We start from the raw sequence: 21,722 nt of genomic DNA, 5'->3' as shown, positions 1-21,722 counted from the left end.
TATTTTTCAATTCAACTTTTCACTCAGATCGTAATGCTGATTATATTATATATGGTTGTTTCTTCAGCTTCAGGCACTTTTAGCACTGTGGACTTCTGGAAAGTAAAGTCTCATTAAAACATACTCAGTGTTTGTTTTTTGTTTTTGTCTGCTAACAATGTCCAACAGTGAAGTTTTTTGTAATTTCTTCTGAAAGTGATGAAAATTCCAGCACAGTGTAATTTCCAGCACATCTCAAATTCTGTATTGTGTTTAATAGAATCCCATGGTGGAAAAAAAAGATTTGTAATGTTTTTGAAATAAAATGTCTGGTTCTTTGTCTTACTAAGGCTTATTTTATAACTAACAGTTTATGTTTCCTAAATGCACACAATTAAATAATTCAATTGCATAATTTGGCAAAATTACATATTGATTGGAAATGACGGCAAAAAAAACAAAAACCTGGTATTTTTTATTTTATTTTATTTTTTTGTAACACCATTACTTGTTTCATATTTCATCTCAAGAATGCTCTTCACTGACAATTTTGTTAACTTGGTAAAAAAGTACACTAACTATTGGAAGAAACAACACATTTTTTGGACAGTGTTGTTCGGTTTCATAATAAAAATAAAAAACAAAAAAAAAACGATAGAAATCATTTTCACACAATAAATATTGAAAGGTTTTATGTTTATTTCAGTCTATGTTTAGATTACAATAACTTTCATAGTTTAATATTGAAAGTCTAAAATCTATATGTTATAGGAGTTTTAAAAGAAACAAAAATAAATCATGAAGACCTGGTAAAAGTTTCCCTTTCAGTTATAATGAGACCTTCATATAATAAAAAAGAAAAAAGTTTAAATACTGTTTGGTTTAACAAAAATCAACCCCTGGGACATGAAACTGCCTGAAGTTGAAGAAACACATATACTGTATGTAATGAAAAAGCTGTATTGCAGTAAATGAGAAAAATGCAAAAAGATAAAATAAAATAAAGATAAAATAAAACTTGACTCTTACTTTTGAATGTCACTGTATATGCGCAATGTATTATTTTTCTTATACATTCCCATGGGTTTACAAAAAGCATTAAAACTGTACTCTCATTGGGCTCTGAGAAAATTAATCATTAATAATTCTTTACTGACTTAAACTGTAATGAAGGGTCAGCTTCAAGGTTTTTAGCTCTGCACTGTAAATCCTGTAAACAAGATCATTTTCCCTCCTGTTGGGGTAATTTCTCACGATCCTGGCATTGGCACACTGTAAAAATACCTCTTAAAATTGACTCATTAGCATCGGTTAAAAAGCCTGCGTTTGTCTCAGCGTGTTTAGCAATAGATCCATACCGAGGACGTATCCTTTGCTCAGATGCAACAAGACCACTGTCCAGCGAGATGGACAAGGAAGCTTGTAGGTTTCCTAGCATTCAGAGTAGAAATAGCCCTGCTTTGATTGTTTCCCTGGACCTGTGGAAGTGAGAGGATACAACAGTGTTGTGATAAAATCCTGTCAGCGGTAAATGATTTGTGTATGTGTGTGTGTGCGTATCCATGTGAATTTCAGGCCACCCACTGTGTAAAGAGTTTAAAGACCCAATTAAATTAAAATGGGAATAATGTGACTTATAGTTCAAGTAGATTAGATTTGAAACCATTGTTATATTCATGTACTACTTAAAGTTAACAAACTTATCTTTTAGCTGATATAAGCATTCAAAAATTTGTAGTCTTTCTCCAATGAGAATGCCCCTCCCTCCACTTGCTTCTGATTAGCAAAAGCATGAAGCAAATAACTTGATATGTCTCGCCAAAACGTCCTGTTTTAATAGGAAATACATGAACACAGGGCAAAAAACTCGCTGAGCAAAAAAAGGGACTTTCAATTAATAATATTAAATGGACAAAATGTAGAATTTTTTCAACTGGCAGTAAATTATGCTATTAAATTTACTCCTGAATTTGTGTGTTCGGGTTTATGTGTTTTTCTTCTAGCTGTGTGTCATACTGGAGCCAATGCAAGAGCTAATGTCTCGACACAAGACATACAACCTCAGCCCGAGAGACTGTCTAAAGACCTGTTTGTTTCAGAAGTGGCAAAGAATGGTGGCCCCTCCAGGTAAAACCAAATCATTGTCCATGTATTACAGGATGCTCTCAACGGCAGTGGATATTTACAGATGTGTGTGTTTAACATTGCGGTAATGGGGAAAATAGGCTCTAATTCAGCTCTGTGTTGGGACCTCTCAGGCTTTTGCCTGGGTGTGGGAAGTGTTTTAACACAGCATTCACTAATGTTTAGTTTGCAATCTACATAAAGCCAATAACGACATCTTGCAAGCTTTATCTTATGGAAACAAGATGGTTTCAGGTCTGATTGTGACATTTAAGAAAAGACATTCTCTTTTTCACATATCTTTTCTAAAAACTTGTAAGTACTGTACATTGCATTTGGCAGGTGATGTAGTGTTGGGCTGTAAGGGGTAACCCTCATGTTCTGTTTTTATTAGCTAATATGCAATTTTAATAGCTTGAAAATCATACTTTACATAAAAGTATCAGGTTGATTCTAATCTAATAAGAACTGATTATAAACAATATTTCAGTCCTCCTGCAAACAAATTTAAATAAATAATTGTTCTTTGGCTGAACTTGATTCAAATGTGTACAGTGGTTCAACGCGTTTGAAAATAGTTTTCTTAACTTAAAATGACTGTAATCTCAATACAAACACATTGTGTGGAAATAACCTAGTTTAATTGGGTAAACCCCAAGAAATTAGACGTGTCAGTGTAACTCAAATATATCTCTTTTATTTCTTTATGTACTAACTAGTGAAATTGGATGTTAGCATGCTAAATACAGACTGGTGGTGCACTACAGAGTGTAGTTTAGTAACTATGCAATGGTTAGTACAGCAGTTGCTCAACAAAGTGAGCAATCAATTTCTACCTGTCTTCATTATTAGCTCAATCTTCACTCTTCACCATAAAGGTAACCCCCAAAACTACAACATAACAAAACATTAAACACTAACAAATATCCCCCTTTATATTCATCTTGCACAAAAACACAAATTAATAACACTTAATTTTAACATTTATTCTCCCTATTTAGTCTCATGCATAGAATGATGGGACATGGAAATCCCCTTCCAAGTTTCATAAATGCCACATTAACCACAAAAGTATTAATATAGTCCCAACTCAAATGGATTAAGTAAATTTCCATTTTACAAATTTAAATAGATAGAATGCAATGAAATCAAGTTGTGGCATAAAATGTATTTCTTTTATTGTTTTGTTTTCCTTCAGTGTGTTTTTCTAGGGTCAAATTGACCCCAAACAGAAGTAATGTAACAAGAATGGATACATTTCTGAAAAGTGCATGCCTACCTTGTGACTTTAATAATATTATATGTTATATTATATTTTAATTATTATAATTATAATATGTTCAGAATTGGGAGCTCTCGGACCACAAACATAAAAACAGTATTAGGCAATGTCAAATTAGAAAAGAGGGCTAAACACATCAGCAGATACCACCCATTTGATGTCACTTAGACTTTTGTATGTCTATCTGTAATGTTCAATGAGGCAAGGTGAAAGTTCAAGATCTAAATACAGCTTTTAATGAAAGTACGCAAAGCAAAATCAGGAAATCCTTAAACACAAGAAACATTAGAAAACAAGAAAACAAACATTACAACCATAAATGGAAAACAACTGATAAAGAACACAGGAAAACCAAGGGATTAAATACCCAAGGGATTAAATACACAGGGGGTAAACGAGGAAACAAGGAACATCTGGGACTAATAATCACAAGAACCAATGAAACAAAGACAATGACAAGAACTACAAAACCCATAATCAAAACACAAGACAGGCAGGGAACAACATACATGGTGACCCCTAGTGGTCACCAGGGTAATCGTGACAGAGCCCCCATCTAAGGAGCACCTCCTCAAGCTCCTTAACACATAAACACCAAAAAGAGAAGTTCATGGGAGGAGCAGGATGTGGAAGCCCAGTGGGCGGATCCACAGGAGGCAGAGGCTCAGGGGCGGAGACGCAGGAGTCTCAGGGAATGGAGGCTCAGGGGGCAGAGGCTCAGAAGACCAAGGAGACCAGGGCTGATCAGGCGGATGGCCAGGAGACCAAGGAGACCAGAGCTGATCAGGCAGATGGCCAGAAGACCAAGGAGAATAGACCAGATCAGGCAGACGGCCAGGAGACCAAGGAGACCAGAGCAGATCAGGCAGACGGCCAGGAGACCAGAGCAGATCAGACAGATGGCCAGGAGACCAAGGTAGATCAGGCGGAACAGCAGGAGGCTTTGCCGCAGGAGGTGGAGGCTCAGAGAGCGGAGCCGTGGAAGGCTAGGATGGCTCAGAGTTCAGAGCAGCTGGGGGCTCGGCAAGGCACTAGGGGACTCAGAGAGCAAGGCATTAGGGGACTCAGAGATAAAGGCACTAGAGGACACAGAGAGAAAGACAATAGGGGACTCAGAGAGCAAAGCACTAGGGGACTCAGAGAGCAAGACACTAGGGGACTCAGAGAGCAAAGCACTAGCGGACTCAGAGAGCATGGCACTAGGGAACTCAGAGAGCAAGGCACTAGGGAGCAAGGCACTAGGGAGCAAGGCAGCTGGGAACTCAGAGGGCTCAGAGGATAGGGAAGCTGAGGATTCAAGGGGAAGTGCCATGGAATACTTGAGGGGCAGAGCAATGGAAGACTTGAGGGGTAGAGCCATGGAAGACTCGAGGGGCAGAGCCATGGAAGACTCAAAGGACAGGACATCCTCGGGGAACTGGACAGGCTTGTTGACAGCATCAAGGAACTGGACAGGCTCGGCAACAGCCTCGGGAAACTGGACAGGCTCGTCGACAGCCCCGGGGAACTGGACAGGCTCATCGACAGCCCCGGGGAACTGGACAGGCTCGTCGACAGCCCCAGGGAACTGGAGAGGCTCGTCGATGGCCACCGTGGTCAGGAGCGCTGGCAGCAATTGGGAAATGGCCTCCGTGACCGGGAATGCTAGCAGCTCCTAGGGAACGCTAGGGGAACGACCTCCGTGGTCATGAGCACAGGCAGTGACAGGGGAACGGCCTCCGTGGCCGTGAACACTGGCAGTGACGGGAATGAATTCTGTGGTAGTGAACACAGACAGTGACAGGGGAACGACCTCTGTGGTCATGAGCACAGGCAGTGACAGGGAAGCAGGAGCCCTTCTCCTCCTCCTCTTCTGGATGGACGGGAACTCTGCTGTAGGAACGGCCTCTGTGGCTGATGAAGTTGGCACTGGGATGGCCAAGGCTTCAGGAGTTGGCACTGGGATGGTCGAGGCTTCAGGCTCTGGCTCTGGCTCTGGGATGGGCAAAGCTTCATGCGCTGGCTCCGGGACGGGTGAGGCATCAGGCACTGGCTCTGGGATGGGTGAGGCTTCAGGCATTTTCTCTGGGACGGGCGAGTCTTCAGGCGCTGGCTCTGGGATGGGCGAGGCTTCAGGTGCTGGCTCATGGACCATGGCAGGTATGGCCTCTGGCTCGTGAACCATGGCAGGCATGGGTTCTGGCTCGTGGACCATGGCAGGCATGGGTGCTGGCTCATGGACAGTTGCAGGCGTGGGCATACCAGGTGCCACCTGCGGTGTGAGAGGAACCACCGGGACCACAGAACTTGAGACTATCTCCGGCAAGAGAACGATGTTATGCTCACATGAAGGGTATAGACTCTTCAGAGTGATTTTTGTACTCCCTCCATGTAAGCTCTCCCATCTCTGACAAATCTGTATTGCCATAAAAATTCATGCCAATCCAGAAAGTTTAACTGAGATGAGAGTCACTCCAGTTCAACTGGCTGGCCAAGGCATAAAAACCCAATTAATAGTCCCAAAAAGAAAGTTCTGTCTGACATAGCTTGCCCAATTCTGCTGCTAGATCCATATCTTGGTCAGTTGTTCTGTAATGTTCAATGAGGCAAGGCGAAAGTTCAAGATCTAAATGCAGCTTTTAATGAAGGTATGCAAAGCAAAATCAGGAAATCCTTAAATACAGGAAACATTGGGGGGCCTGGGTAGCTCAGCGAGTATTGACTACCGCCCCTGGAGTCGCGAGTTCAAATCCAGGGTGTGCTGAGTGACTCCAGCCAGGTCTCCTAAGCAACCAAATTGGCCTGGTTGCTAGAGAGGGTAGAGTCACATGGGGTAACCTCCTCGTGGTCGCGATTAGGTGGTTCTCGCTCTCAATGGGGCATGTGGTAATTTGTGCGTGGATCGCGGATAGTAGCATGAGCCTCCACATGCTGTGAATCTCTGCGGTGTCATGCACAGCGAGCCACGTGATAAGATGCGTGGATTGAGATAAGCGGAGGCAACTGAGACTTGTCCTCCACCACCCGGATTGAGGTGAGTAACTGCGCCACCATGAGGACCTAGTAAGTAGTGGGAATTGGGCATTCCAAAATTGGGAGAAAAGGGGATAAAATAAAATAAATAAAATTAAAAAAACACAGGAAACATTAGATAACAAGAAAACAAACATTACAAGTATAAATGGAAAACAACTAACAAAGAACACAGGAAAACCAAAGGATTAAATACACTAGGGGTAAACGAGGAAACAAGGAACACCTGGGACTAATAATCACAAGAACCAGTGAACAAAGACAATGACAAGAACTACAAAACCCATAATCAAAACAGAAGACAGGCAGGGAAAAATAAACATACATGGCGACCCCTAGTGGTCACCAGGGTAATCCTGACACTATCTTGTAATGTCCCTTATGGGCTCCCATCCATCAATAACAGTGATTTAAAGATGTCTACACAGTATGAACTTAAACAGTAACAACATGGCAAGTATGAGACAGAGATCAAATCCTCTATCTGCTCCCTGTGGGTGAAACTCTGTATGGCCCCTATCTCTTAGTTAGTCGGCAGCATTGACTTTCTCACAACCCGAATCAGAGTGGATCTTCTGTAATTGTTGTTTCCTTATTAGCTGTGCTTCCCTTATTCTTTTAAAATCTGGAGAGTGCTTGTGTTTAGAACAGGAAGGAAAAAATGTGGCCTTTATTCCCTAAAAAGTCAACACCCCCCCACTGATAAACATACAAAAATAAGGCATTTTCTTAAGTAATACAAAACCCTGCAGATCTCACTAGAGTGTTTATTATTGTATATGACTATATGGCAACACTTTACAATAAGGTTAATATATAGTAAGTTACATTAGTTAATATAAACTAACAATGAATAATACATTTACAGCATGTATTATTCTTGGTTAATGTTGATTTCAACATATACAACTTTTAATAAAGAAACAATTATTGGTATATGTTAATGTTAGGGTACATTATGAACTAACATGAACTAACAATAAACTATCATATGTTCATAAATTAACATTAACAAAGATTAATAAATGTTGTAAAATTATATTTTTCATTGTTAGTTTATGATATCTAATGCATTAATGTTAACAAATAGAACCTTAATGTAAAGTGTTACTGACTATATTTTGTGAAATTTGTCATGTACATATAATGTGTAAACATCTCCCTGGGTGTGGTTAGTAAGAACCTCTAAACATTTAATTTTCAGATGTCATTAAAATAGACATCACTGATTTTCAAATTTACATTAATGACAGTAACGATATGTCAATTGTTTTGCTTATTAAATGTGATGTTTAATAGTTTTCTTTTATTATAATTAATAGACTGAATTAATGTATTACTGTCCAGAACAGTCTTTACAATCCTAGCACAATGTTTAGCACAGGGATTTTTAAATAGATTTTTTTTTTAAATAAGAAAATGCCATAAATTAATGTTAGAATAAAACTGATTCACTTATTTTTTAAAAAATACAGCAAGGCTTTTTTAGTCTTGCATTTTACATTTGCATACATCTACTGGTTTCTAAATATGCATATAAAATGTATCTGTTATATGTATTTTATCTGGGAACTAAAACTTGCTTTGAATATGATTTCAGCTGGACATCCACAGAACTTCAAAACGGAAATCTTCCCCACAAATCACAAAAAAGGTACTCTTCCAGTCTTGTACATTAAATCTCTTCTAATAGAGAAAGTGCATTCTGTGTCTAAATGGAAAGCCATGAAATACATTTTTCCTCTGTTTGAGTCATAAATGCTCAGCATAAAAGTTACAGGGAATGATTTCAGTAGTCTTTATTTGATTAGAAACATATTTTATATTTGCTTAAACTTAAAAAAAAAATTGAAATCTAATTTAATCATGGTAATGAACGATTTCAGGATAAAAAAAAAATGGATCATTTATGGACACATTTTTGGACAAATCTTTTACAGCTCTAATGTATGCTGTTATTAAAGCAAAGGGGGACATATACTAAGAAATTCTCAAGTTCATGTTTATGTTTCAGCATTTCACTCAAATCGTTTGGCTGAAATATCATTTATATTGAATAATACCTTATTAAATATTGTAAAATAGAAACATTTTCACAATTTTACTTTGGAACCCTACTATAAATTAATTGCATAGAAAATGCATTGTCCTCAAAATAAGAATAGAAAACACATGTTAAAAATAGTGTTAATGCAATTTAGTGTAAGTAAACAGCATTTAAACATTAATTATATAAATGTCTATGCATGGCTGGCTGCAGTGCCTGCAGTGTGCACTGTTGAGGATTTATGCAAATAAAAAAGCAGGGGTCTTTCTTACTAGTGCATGTCTTGGGAGATGTTTGAATGCTCCACCTCTCAAAGAAAACAAAGCATGGTGCATTTGTTTGTCTGTCGCTGTGTAATCGCTCATTTGTGTTTGTGTGTGCTTTTATGTTTTTTATAAAGAAAATCAGTGTGCTTTTTCTTCTTCCTCTGTATGCATTGTGTGCATGTATTGTTTTTTATTGTGGCATGTGTGTGTGTTTGTGAATGTGGACGTGTGTGCTTGCACTATATATAAATACTTATGCTCTGTGTGTGTGTTTGTGTCTGCCTGTTTGTGTGTTTGGTGGAGGGCAGAGCCCACTCGACAGACCACGACCAAGAGAAGAAAGAGAAAGAACTCAGCCAGCAGTGCGTCTAACAGTAGCCTAGGCAACAACGCTGGCAGCAAGAAACGCAGCCCTGCCAACAACTTCAGTCTGACCAGCCAGGTACCTGTAAGCATCAACTCTTCTTCTTTACACACACACATACACACACACACACAAGAAAAAAAATTATATGAATATGCTGTCATAACATATTGTATACAAGTGTTACTGTAGTTTTGATTCATAGCGATACTTGTTTGACAAGAGCTTAAAGGGATAGTTCACCAAAAAAATTTAACATTTTCTAATTTCCTCACTGATTTTCTTTTCGTGAAACACAAAAGATGTTTGGCAGAATGTTAGCCTCAGTCACTATTAACTTTTATTTAACTTTTTTCCACATAATAAAAGTAAATGACGACTGAGGCTGTCCCTAACATTCTACCTACTGTAACATCTCCTTTAGTGTTGCTCAGAATTTTGATTTCATTTCAGAAATCACCCTAATACTATTGCAAATCCGTATAACTTTGTTTCTTCTGTGGAAGTAGATGTTTATCAGTATGTTGGAGCTAATCTCTTCCATGCAACAAAAGTGGATAGGGACCAGGGGCTGTTAAGCATCAAAAATTACACACAAAAAAGCACCATAAAGCATCATAAACATTTTCCCCAGATAAAATATGATGCTTTGTATGAGGAACAGGCTAAATTTAAGTTGTTATTTACTGAAAATCTTATTTGACATCAGTGGTCACCATTAACTTTCATTGTATAGAAAAAAAACAGCTTGGACATTCTGCTATAAATAACTCCTTTTGCATTCCACTGAAGAAAGTTTTTTTTTTTTTTTCAGTATTTTTGTGTTGTTTTCCAGTAAAAATATGTAAACATCCTTATAACAAGATAAATAAGATTTAAAAGGTATTAAGACTTGTCTATATCTTGAATCACGTTTATTACCCCATTGGAATTATTATTATTTTATTTATTTTTCTTGTTTTACGTATGAATCTAACAAGTTTATGCTTAAAGCAAGTAAAAATTGTTGTAAATGTAACATGTTTTAAGGATGTTTAGATATTTTTACTGAAAAAACAACCCTAAAATACTTATTACAAAAATATTTTTGCAGTATATGGGTTTTGAAAGACATGAATGATGACAGAATTTTCATTTTTGGGTGAACTATCCCTTTAATGCAGATGTATGCTTGTGGCCAGTGTTTAACTTAGCTCGTGTACTGATACTGTATCTCAATACAATACAGTTATGTTTTATTAATGAGATGTCAGTTTTCTCATGGTTTGAGGTTTTTGCTTATGGGCCGTCACACAAATTAAAAAAATATTCATTTTAAATGCCTATGCCAAAGTAAATACTACCCCAAAGCCTTTAATGAAAGAGAGACTCCTTAGTTCCGCAGTTCAGTGTTTAACCCCAATTCAGAGGCATTTATCCCAGAGTGGCTCTTTATTCCCCTGGCTTCCTCTCCAGGCATTAGTCTGGCTGTCAGTGTATTCCCCCAGCACGCACACTACAGGGTCAAACACACAACCAACGAGTGCCAAATCTGTTTTTGGGAGTGGTATTGTGAGGCGGTAAATTTGTTTGGCAATGGATGATGGGATTTGTAGTGTGTGGCTTTTCCCCTGGAGTTCTAGGACAATTGGATACATGAATGCTGTAGAGGAGATTAAGAGAGAAGATGAGCTCTCACGTTCCAGCTCAGTCTGTCAAACCCAGAGCTGTTTGTATGCTCTGATGACAATAATTTTTTTAAACTTAGACATTTTCAAACATGTATTTGCATCAAGACTGGGTTTTTTTTGTGTGGCGGCTCAGGCACCTTTCAGCTCAGATTTTTAATAGTGATTGTCTATAAGTTTTAAATAACAAATGATGATGTAAGTATTTACACTGTAAAAGTGGTTCGTCAGGTAACTAAAAAATGTTTAACAATTGCATGTTACTACTTTTTACAGTGTAGAGAACAGTGTGGCCAGTGGCCAATATATGGCTGATTTATTTTTACATATGGGTAGTTATGTTAATGTATAAATTGACTTTTTTTAGGTTACAGATTATATAAATGTATAAGGGATTTATGTAATTTTATAGATATGTCATTTATCTGTTCACCATTTCTTCACCATAGGTTTTTGACCTTTTTTAAAACACTTTTTAATTTCAGTAGTCCTGCGTTGTGACAAATACATTTTTAGAAGTACAAATATTCCATGATGTTTCTCAATTAATATTAGAACATGAAATGCATAATATTTATTAAATATTTGGCGAAATGTTGTTTTTATAATAGTTTTAGTGGAATTCAGTATGTCATAATGCGGGACATGTGAACTTGCCAAAAGTACAATATTTCAAGTCAATTACCAATATAGCCTATGTTTGCTATAGTCTGATTTAGTGTTTTTTATTTTTTATTTATTTTTTTATGAATTGCACACAAATATTAACATTTAATTCAAACAATATTTACTCAACACTCGCTCAAAAATATTTTAATGTGCATTACCCATGCACTAAAAAAGTTATTTTCTTACTGAGTATGTTTGTCTTATCTTCCAGTAAAAAATCTAAACATCTTTAAAACTTTACTAAAAATGTGTAGTAAATAGTAAAACTACTAACAGTAACAGTTTTTTTTTTTTTACTAAAAATGAAAGGTTCCATTTGTTAACATTAGTTATCATGAACTAACAATGAACAATCTCATTTTAATCTTAATGTTCATTTTAACATATACTAATACATTTTTAAAATTAAAAGTTGTGTTAGTTAACATTAGTTAATGAACTACAAACAAACATGAACTAACAATGAACAATTGTATTTTTATTAACAAACATTAATAAATGCTGTAAAATATATATTGTTAATTGTTTGTTTATGATACCTAATCCATAAACTAATGTTAACAAATGGAACCTTATTGTAAAGTGTTACCAAATTACAGTACTCGAGAAAGAGGAATGACAGATATCAAGTCTTGTTTTCAGAGAAATCGTACAAAATTTTGTGGGATTTATGCTTAAAACAAGAAAAATCTATTTGCCAGTGCGGTAAGTAAAATAAACTTCCCTTTTAATTAAGTTTTTTTTTGTTTTGTTTTTTACCCCATTGGCAACATCTTTCTTGTTATAACCATAAACATTACATAATGTTATTAATTTTCACTGAAAATGACAAAATATTTTATGTCATTTTGATTCTCCAGTAAATGTATTTTGTTTTAGAGTGTTTAGATATTTTTACTGTAAAACAAGAAAAAAAAATTTATACAAATATATATACACTGCCTGGCCAAAAAAAAGTTACATACCCTAATATTTCGTTGGACCGTCTTTAGCTTTGATTACGGCAGGCATCCATTGTGGAATTGTTTCGACAACCTTATGCAATGTCACAACATTTATTTCCATCCAGAGCTGCATTAATTTTTGGCCAAGATCTTGTATTGATGAAGGGAGAGTCAAATCACTCCATAAAGACTTTCAATGTGGTTAAGGTCAGGACTCTGTGGTGGCTATTTTATGTGTGAAAACGATTCCTCATGCTCCCTGAGCCACTCTTTCACAATTTGAAAATGATGAATATTTGCATTGTTGTCCTGGAATATGCCCGTGCTGTCAGGGAAGAAAAAATCCATTGATGGGATAACCTGGTCATTCAGTAAATTCAGGTAGTCAGCTGACTTCATTTTATTGCCGCATAACGTTGCTGAGCCTAGATCTGACCAATTGAAGCAACCCCAGATCATAACACTGCCTCCAGAGGCTTGTACAGTGGGCACTATGCATGACGGGTACATCGCTTCATGCACTTCCCTTCTTACCCTGACGTGCCCATCGCTTTGTAATGGTGTAAATCTGGACTCATCAGACCACATGACCTTTTATTATTGCTCCACAGTCCAATCTTTATGCTCCCTAGCAAATTGAAGTTGTTTTTTTCCGATTAGCCTCCATAACAAGAGGCTTTCTTGTGGGCGCACAGCTGTTTAGTCCCAATCCTGTAAGTTGTCGTCACATTGTGCATGTGGAAATGGTCTTACTTTCACTATTAAACATAGCCGTGAGTTCTACTGTAGATTTTGTTGTGATGTCACCAAGCCCCAATCACGATTATTCAAGATTTTTTTCTGACCACATTTCTTCCACAAAGCTGACAGTTCACCACTTTTCTTCCAGGTTTTAATAATGTGTTGGACAGTTCTTAACCCAATTCCAATGATTTCAGCAATCTCCTTAGTTGTTTTCTTTGCTTGATGCAGGCCAATAATTTGCCCCTTCTGAAACACAGTAACATCGTTTCCATGACACTGGGATACGTCTTCCGACATGGTTGTTTAAGTAAATGAGAAGCTACACACTGCATCAATTAGGGTTAAAAGAACTGTTGCCGGCTGAAACATATTATTCACTGCAATAAAGATCCAATTATAGGCTCTTAAGTATCTGCTTATTTAAATCCAAAAGGCGAGTGTATAAAAATAAGACAAAAATATAAGACAAAAAATAATATAAGAAGATTCTTTTTTGCTGTTTGTAAAAGGCTATTGGTAGATTTTGGAACTGACATAAAGAAGCTAACACTTCTTTTACTTTTATTGGCCAAGCAGGCACAGATATCGGCTGATGCCAAAAATCTCAAAAAGGCCAAATATCTTAAATTAATTTAATTAAAAAAATTTTTTAATTGTTGTTATTTTCTATTTAGTTATACAGCTTTTATTATTTTTGTTGTAAGGAAGTTTTGTATCTCTGTAGATGTAACTCTGATTGCATATATTTGGTCGTATCTAACCAGCATCCATCACTTTGAGGACACCAAACACACATGCAGAGAGAAAATTTTAGGTGTGAGCAACTGGCTCTGTGCCAGCGCTCATTTTCATATAGATCCTGTGTGTGTGCGCGTATGTGTATGGTCATATGAGTATGTGTGTGTGTGTCACAACACTCCTCATTCAAAAGCAGTGAGCCTCATTGTAAGCAATGTCGCCATGCGTCTTGAAGAGGAACACGCTGGTTACATATGTAGTGTGGCCACATGGTTTTGTCTGTGCAGTCATCGCATGCTGCCTGATCGCCTGCCTATGTGAGCCCAATCACAATGAGCTCTTCATGTGACCATCGAATGGGGGGTTGATGTGAGAGGGAACCTGTATTGAACAATATTACAACAGTGCCCCCTTGTGGTTGTGTTTTTTGCTTTGGAGAATAATGAAATGTTTATCCAAAGCATGTTAAAATGCATTCAAGCTATACATTTGATCAGTATTTGTGCTTCCTGGTAATCGAACCCATGACCTTGCCATTACTTGTGCCATGCTGTTGCAGTTATCCAACAGGTGATTCATATAACGAGGATATTTCTAGTGTCCCCATTATTCAAATCGCTTAAAAAATGTACTAAACTATGTTTTTTTGAAAATGTACAAATGCAGAACGTTTTTTGTGAGGGTTAGGTTTAGGGGTAGGGTTAGGGGATAGAATCTATAGTTTGTACAGTATAAAAATCATTATGTCTATGGAGAGTCCTAATAAGGATGGTCACACCAACGTGTGTGTGTGTGTGTATGTGTATACATATCTGTGATCCTGGCCCCTGGTTTAACACCCAGACAGTAGGTCGACAGTTGCCGTTTAAAAACAGATGGCAAATTCAAGGCTCGTTGGCAAGCGCCTTGCTTTTTTTAAATTAGTAACATTTTAGCTAATGACTTAATTAGCTATGCAAATTGTCAGATCGGTGTGTGGATATTGTTCTTTAGTCAAAAAGCTTACATTAATGAATGAGAGTAATTAAGAAGCAGAGGGGTGAAAAGGACTGACAGTGACTCTGGGGTCTCAGCCAGACCCCTCACGAGACGACATGAGAGTCATTGCTCAAATAAACATTATCAGAACTGTAAAAAAGCTGAATATGTGAAGGGGAGCCAATCCAAGAGTGTGAAGGGAACAAGAACTCTTACATCAGGGTACTGGAAGAGGAATAAATGGAAGCTAGATGGGTAGAGCATATAGGCACACCCACAACTGCTGGTCTAGGATCAAATTGGGTTTACCACGCCCCCTCTTTCCAAAACCCCGCTCTCCAAAAATGCCAAATGAGCTTTATTGAGACGGACATCAAGCAAAAATGGTTCTCAAAAACAACGTCAGCAAAATAACGCCCTCAACTGACAACTGTTATGAGCAACATAGCATAAAAACTACAATAATATGAAAACAAGCAAAATGATTGACAGGCAGAAAGCATCAGACACTTTTGCCCATGGACATTTTTTTGTTTGCTGTTTACAGAATCTAGAGCTGTCACAGAGACAAGTGAGATATCCTTTCCATGAGCAAAATCGCTTACAGCACCTTTAAGTAAAAGATGAGCTCTTAACATCACCACACAATTATTAATCAACAGTAATGGCAAAAACAACAACAGCAGCACAAGTAAAGTCTGCAGATAGCAAGAAAACAAGTCTACAACACTAACCTCATTATTTATTCATGCTGCAGTGCATGGTGGGAGCTGGCAAGTCTTTCTTTGTTCAGACAACTTTGTTAAGCAAATTGAGATGACAAATACACTTGTTAATTCAACTTAAGTACAAGTTAATAGAATCACAACTTCATATGTTAAGTTGTCTGGACAATGTAGTTGTGTCAACCCAAAAAAGCACCTTGATACAAAATATTACAGTGTACATTTACATTACATTTACATGTGTGCAGTTGGTAGACGCTTTTATCCAAAGTGACTTACAGTGCATACAAGGTATTAATTTTACCCTGGGAAAGGAAACCATGATCTTGGCGTTGCTTGCACAATGCTCCAACAGTTGAACTACAGGAACACCTAAAAAGATGTCCTTTGGATTCTAACTCACAACCTTTTGAGCCATAGTCCGTAGTTACTACATGTATTATGAATTAACAACTTTCTATAGCATTTATTATTCTTTGTTAATAAATAGTCATTTATAAATATTTTAGTGTTCATTGTTGAATGCAATAAATCAAAATGACTATTTGCGTAATCAACTTTTATTGTTAAAGTGTATTAGTATATGTAGAAACTAAAATTAACTAATATTCATAAATGCTGTAAAAGTATTTTTTATTGTCAGTTCATTTTAACTCTTGCGTTATCCAGACTGTGCAACCTTATTGTAAAGTGTTACACAAATTTTAACTTTAAAGTAATTTGTGGATTAAAGCGTATTTATTAGAGTACATTATTATAGCATTTAAAAAGAGCTCATCAAATTTTGTAAATTTGGCAGCATTTTAATATAAAGTTGTTTTTGTTAAATAGTTATTGCATTAGGTAACATGAACTAACAATGGACAATTTTTTTAACAGCATTTATTAATCTTGGTTAATGTTAATTTATTAAAAAACAAGTGTTCATTGTTAGTTTTTGTTAATTCATATTGCATTAACTTATGTTAATATGAAAAAAATATGTTAAAAATGTATTAGTATAGGATGAAAGTAACAAGTAACATGATTAATAAGTGCTGTAAAAGTATTGTTCACTGTTAATTCATGTTAACTAATGTAATTATCTAATGTTAACAAATACAACCTTATTGTAGTGTTATTACATCCATATTCACATTTAAATCAGTATGCAACAATCCTCTCAAAACTAGCTAATAATGACTTTGGTAATGTAACAGAGACTCCGGAGAACAGATGTTAAGATCCATTTGTGGTTTAATAGTAAATGTGCAACTCATAAACAGACAGGCAGGGTAAATCACCAGTAATGGAACAGCGTAGGCAGAAGAGAGACGTAGTAATAAACAGGCAATAGTCAGGGCAGGCAGCAAACAATCACAGTAGGAGTCCAGGTAAACAATAGGTAAACAAGGCAGGCAGCAGAGTATCAAACGGTGGGAAACAGGCAGAAGTCGAACACAGGCAGGCAGTATAAACAGAGGTAAACGCTCAGAAATGTTAGCAGGAGCAAAACAAGACTTTGCAGTGATTACTGTTTGAACAGTACTTAAATAGTCTATGAAATAGGGAACAGGTGTGAGTGTAATCAGTCCAGGTTGTCATGCTTGGAAGTGTAGTTCGAGGTGCCCTCAGAACTCGGGAGAGAGGTACCTCTGGTGGGTGAGCAGGAGGAGTCTTTGAGTTCGTGACAGGTAAAACTAAATTCCCAGACACATCTCTTGAACTTGTGAAGAAGGCTCTCTCCAATGGATTTTATCACAACTTCCAAATACTTTTCAAGTGTTGGCTTAGCTGCATAGGGAGCTATAGGATGCTCCCTTGCTCCCGTTTTAGTGGGTGACTTAACCTCCAGTGTGCTGTGTGTCTGCACTTGTCTCCGAACAGTTCAAAATGCACCTTATTTTCATTCTAACTCCATATAAAGCCTCTGAAAGCAACAGTTTCCAGCTTTTGGATGAACCCATTGATTTTCAATGCGATGATGCACAGTAAATATAGGATTTCTAAGGAACAAATGCACTGAAGTACACAGTGTACATTGTGTTTAGCAGCATGGCATTTCATGATAAATCGCTCAAATTTTTAAAAACGACATATCAGATTAAACTATAGACTCTTTTGACTCAAACAGGTGTCAATGTAAAAATGTAATTAGGTTTCTTACTAGATGTAGTTTTGTTGGCGTTTCTTCCAAAGACAAACTCTGCTGTGATCGATGCCATTTTGTCTTGTCACATGACTCCGTACATCGAAAGTTTAACCCTTTACTGACAGCACAGAGCCTCTTGAATTGAGATCAGTCGATTTAAATGAATTTAAATTATGCATTGCATATACTGAAGCCAAAATACAAAGTCCACACATGTGTACGTGGGGTCACACAAGGTTAAGGATTTTATTGTGCTAACACAATTATCTCTCTCTCTCTCTCTCTCTCTCTCCATCTCACACACACACACACACACACACACACTCACACATATGCTTGGAATTGAGATCAGATAGCCCTTTCTTTTAACACTGACCAACATGGTTAGTATTGACTGATATAAGTCTGGGTCTGGCTGCTCCACAGTAATTACTTTATCTGGTTTCTCTCACAGGTTATTTTTTCTTCTTCTGTTCAAAGGAAGTTTGAAACATGTGTCAGATTCTTCAGTTGTGTGTTCATATTGACTGTGTAACTGTATCTGTTACTGCAGGATGTGATGGTGGTAGGTGAGCCCACCCTGATGGGTGGAGAGTTTGGTGATGAGGATGAGCGTCTGATCACACGGCTGGAAAACACGCAATACGACGCCACCAACGGCCTCGACGATGATGACGACTTCACGAGCTCGCCGGCGCTTGGCAACAACAGCCCCTGGAACAGCAAGCCACCCACAGGGCAGGACAGCAAGCCCGAGAGTACGGCCTCTCAGCCTTCACAGTAGGAGACAACACAAGCAATGCCCCTTTAAACCACCAGGGCGGCTCTCTCTCTCTGACCTCACTTTTGACTGTCGATTATGTAAATCCCATGTCATGGTGTTAATGATGTCATCCATTTTCACCAGAAACTGATGATTCCACTCCATATTTTGGGTGACATTTAAGAAAACTGACCAAATGCTGGCAGCAGTTGCTCACTGGATTCTTTTTTAAATAATCTAGCTAGGTTGAAAAGCAGCAAAAGAAATTAGACTCTTTGGTGGACTTGACTTTAGCAAAGCTGAATTCATTTAAAGAGCATTCTGCATTAACAGGTGAGACCTGAATTTTCGACAACTTTAGCCCAAAAATCAATGTAAAAACTACTGTCTGTCTTGCAGTTGACCACACATCTCCATATCGCTGAAAAGATGCTCGTGTTCGTTGTCCTCTCACTTGGGACTGGAACAGCACAAGCATTCACTGAGACCAAGCCCTGAACATTTGCATTTTTATTGGAGATTTCTTTGGCTGTTGTCTTTTTCACTCTGTTTTAAATTAAAGGCGAACCGTGTTGCGTTCCTTCAACACAACAGACTGTATTAACTTAGGCTTTTGGCTTCCAAAGAAGAAACAAAAACACATACAGATTGTAGTTTCATTCAAAACTTTCCTATTTTATTTCAGTGAATATGTGTTATTTTATTAATTTGTGATTATTCTGTGTTCTCCTTGTACTGTACCAATGAGGTAAGGAGTTACTTTTTGATGGACAGGCACATATAAAAAGCATATTTGTCCAAACTTCGCATCATACCCTGTAATGAGTTATTTTCATACTGGAATATGAGATGATTCTGCATGATATTTTTAAATCAGTTAGATGTTTGTTTAATTCCAGACTTTTGAGACCATGTTGGGCTTTGGTTTTTGGTTTGAAAGCACAGTAACCAGGGTTATGTGACTTCAGGTCCTCAGCACCTGATGGAAAATGCAGCTGTTTGGATCAACTTGTAGTTTGCCATGTTTTTTTGTCCAAAAATTATGGATTTCATGCTCAGGAATGAACACTGCACTATGAAATGAGACAGTTAGGAACAGGTTACAGAAAAATAGGCCACACATTTTCATTTGATTAGCTTATGGGTTTAAATAACATTAAGTATGTCTATCTTTACGCTAGTTTTAACATGTATGAAAACAACCTTTTTTTAAGGTGCAGTATGTAAGATTCAGAAACCCTTGTTATTAATGACACCTGTGGCCGTTAAGTGAACTTCTGTTAACTGCCTATTACTCGTGATCGCACGCACACACTCTATAGGGACTCTAAAGAGACTGAATGTGATTCGGTTGACAGATAAGGTAGCATAATTAAAATTAGACAGTTATGATTGTTTTACTACAAACTTTGAGACTGCATATTATATTTGACTCTCCAGTGCTGGAACAGGGCTAAAACAAAGTGTGGATGTAGGTCTGACTATGCGAGACTGTAGTTTGAAGTAATCACTTTTCTTTGACTGCATTTATACGATAGCCTATGTCGGCGTTAGCTAGCTAGCCAGCTTTATCAATAGCTGTTAGCTAAATTTGGTGTATGATGACAGTAGCTGTTTATAAAATAGACTGTACATTATAAATATGTTGACACAATTCAGTATTAATGTGATTCCATCGTAACTGTCATTTTAATATATCGATGCACTATTGTTTTATAATTATAGATTGTATATATTTTCTGTATAACCAAGTTACGTTACACTAATGAATGGAGCTTTTTGCATTATCTTGAACATTGTCTAACATTAATTTCATGTGTTATTGTAGTTTACCTTGCTGAATAATTACAGATGAACACTGATTATGACAGTTACTGTGAATCACCATACCTGACTTTTAGTATAAAGAGAAGATCGTTGAAATTATTTGAATGTTACGAAGCAAGGTAGCTTGCAATTCGTCAGCGTTAGCAGGCAAGATCAAGTTAGCTAAAATGACACAGATCAATCCTTATGGGACTATATTTCACATGCTTTGCAGTTATGTAAGCTTACCTGTTCAATAAAAAGAATGCCAATTCAGGGTCGGTTTTGATAACCAAAACCGAACGAAGGTCCCTCCAGAAATCAAATGTCCTGCCGATGTTCACTCTAGTTTTCGCTTGACCACGATCACTTTCCCGCTTAGCCAGATGGGATTCATTAAATGTTTTTTTTTGTTTGTTTTTTTTTTGGCTTACTCTGAGTTTGTGTAGGAGTCTGTGTTGTGTTTGGACACGTGTGTGTAACGTTACCTAGTGTTGCAGACTGTCTGTTGACGCTGTTAAATAAGGAAGCACTGAGGCAAGGCTCTCGGGAGCGTGCATAAACGTCACATCCTTTGGATTTTCCCGGCAAGACGACCCGCTCCCTTCGCATGAAAATCAGCCTACAGGCTTTAATAGGCAACCTAGGAAGTCCAAGAAGTACTCATTTGTGTTACAAGCCGTTCACACATTGGCAAAAAAAAAAGGCGAATATTACATGAAAAATTTTACATATTGCACCTTTAAAAAAATAAAAATAAAAAAAAATAACAAAAAAAAAAATGCCCTTATTTTGCAACATAGTCAGTCAGTTTCATACAGCTTTATGTCCTTTCCTTAGTTAAATACACACTTAATTATTTGAAAATCCCTCTTGTTTTCATATATGATGAACTGGTATCTTAATTGATTCACTGGACTTGAAAAGTGTTTGGAAGTCCCTTTAAGAGTTTCAGTGTGCTTTAATGGAAGGGGGATTGTGAAGTTGATGATAATGATGATGATGATGTTGATGATGATGATGACAAACAGCCAAATTATTTTTTAAGGTTTTTTTTTTCTTTTTCTTTTTTCTGTATTTTATCATTACAAAATGCATTTACTGAACTTCATCTCAGTCTGATATTTCCAAAATTACCAACAAAATGAAAGACACACAATCTCAGTCACCCACTGTTTGAACCTTGTATTATTGGAACTCTGCACAGTTTGTAAAATATTTAGCAGAGGTGTTTTTTGTGAGTCATATCCAAAGTCTTGTATGTATGCTCTGACATTTTGTGTGCCAATAAATTGTGCTTACAGAAATTTTTGCCTTGATTTTTCTGACCCGCGTCCATTCATGAATAAATAAATACAAGTTTGACTTTGCTTGACAAAGGCTTATTTATTGGTGTGTCCTTATTTGAGAAATACCACTGCAGAACATCTCTGTCCCATCTATTTATTATGTACCTGTCACCCATATGTGTTTTGTCACAAGA

The 21,722-nt window shown here is 37.1% G+C and overlaps 1 protein-coding gene across 3 annotated transcripts in view; it reads left to right on the top strand.

Moving 5' to 3' along the window:
• Positions 1-21,364, top strand: part of LOC127413042 (LIM domain-binding protein 2-like) — a 115,504-nt gene extending 94,140 nt beyond the window's left edge. For 2 of the 3 annotated variants that reach the window (XM_051649865.1, XM_051649863.1), the window contains 4 exons: positions 1,983-2,106; positions 7,998-8,051; positions 9,019-9,158; positions 18,224-21,364. In XM_051649865.1, coding sequence (XP_051505825.1) covers positions 1,983-2,106; positions 7,998-8,051; positions 9,019-9,158; positions 18,224-18,454 — 549 coding nt within the window. In that variant the 3' untranslated portion in view covers positions 18,455-21,364. The remainder of the gene's footprint in view (positions 1-1,982; positions 2,107-7,997; positions 8,052-9,018; positions 9,159-18,223) is intronic. The other variant, XM_051649864.1, reaches the window with a different exon arrangement.
• The last annotated feature ends 358 nt before the right edge of the window (positions 21,365-21,722 follow it).

The sequence above is a fragment of the Myxocyprinus asiaticus genome, chromosome 22, assembly GCF_019703515.2.
Source record: "Myxocyprinus asiaticus isolate MX2 ecotype Aquarium Trade chromosome 22, UBuf_Myxa_2, whole genome shotgun sequence".
In the NCBI taxonomy this organism is placed as follows: Eukaryota; Metazoa; Chordata; class Actinopteri; order Cypriniformes; family Catostomidae; genus Myxocyprinus; species Myxocyprinus asiaticus.
Note: the sequence above shows the minus strand (reverse complement) of the source record. Positions and strands in the feature narration are given on the sequence as shown.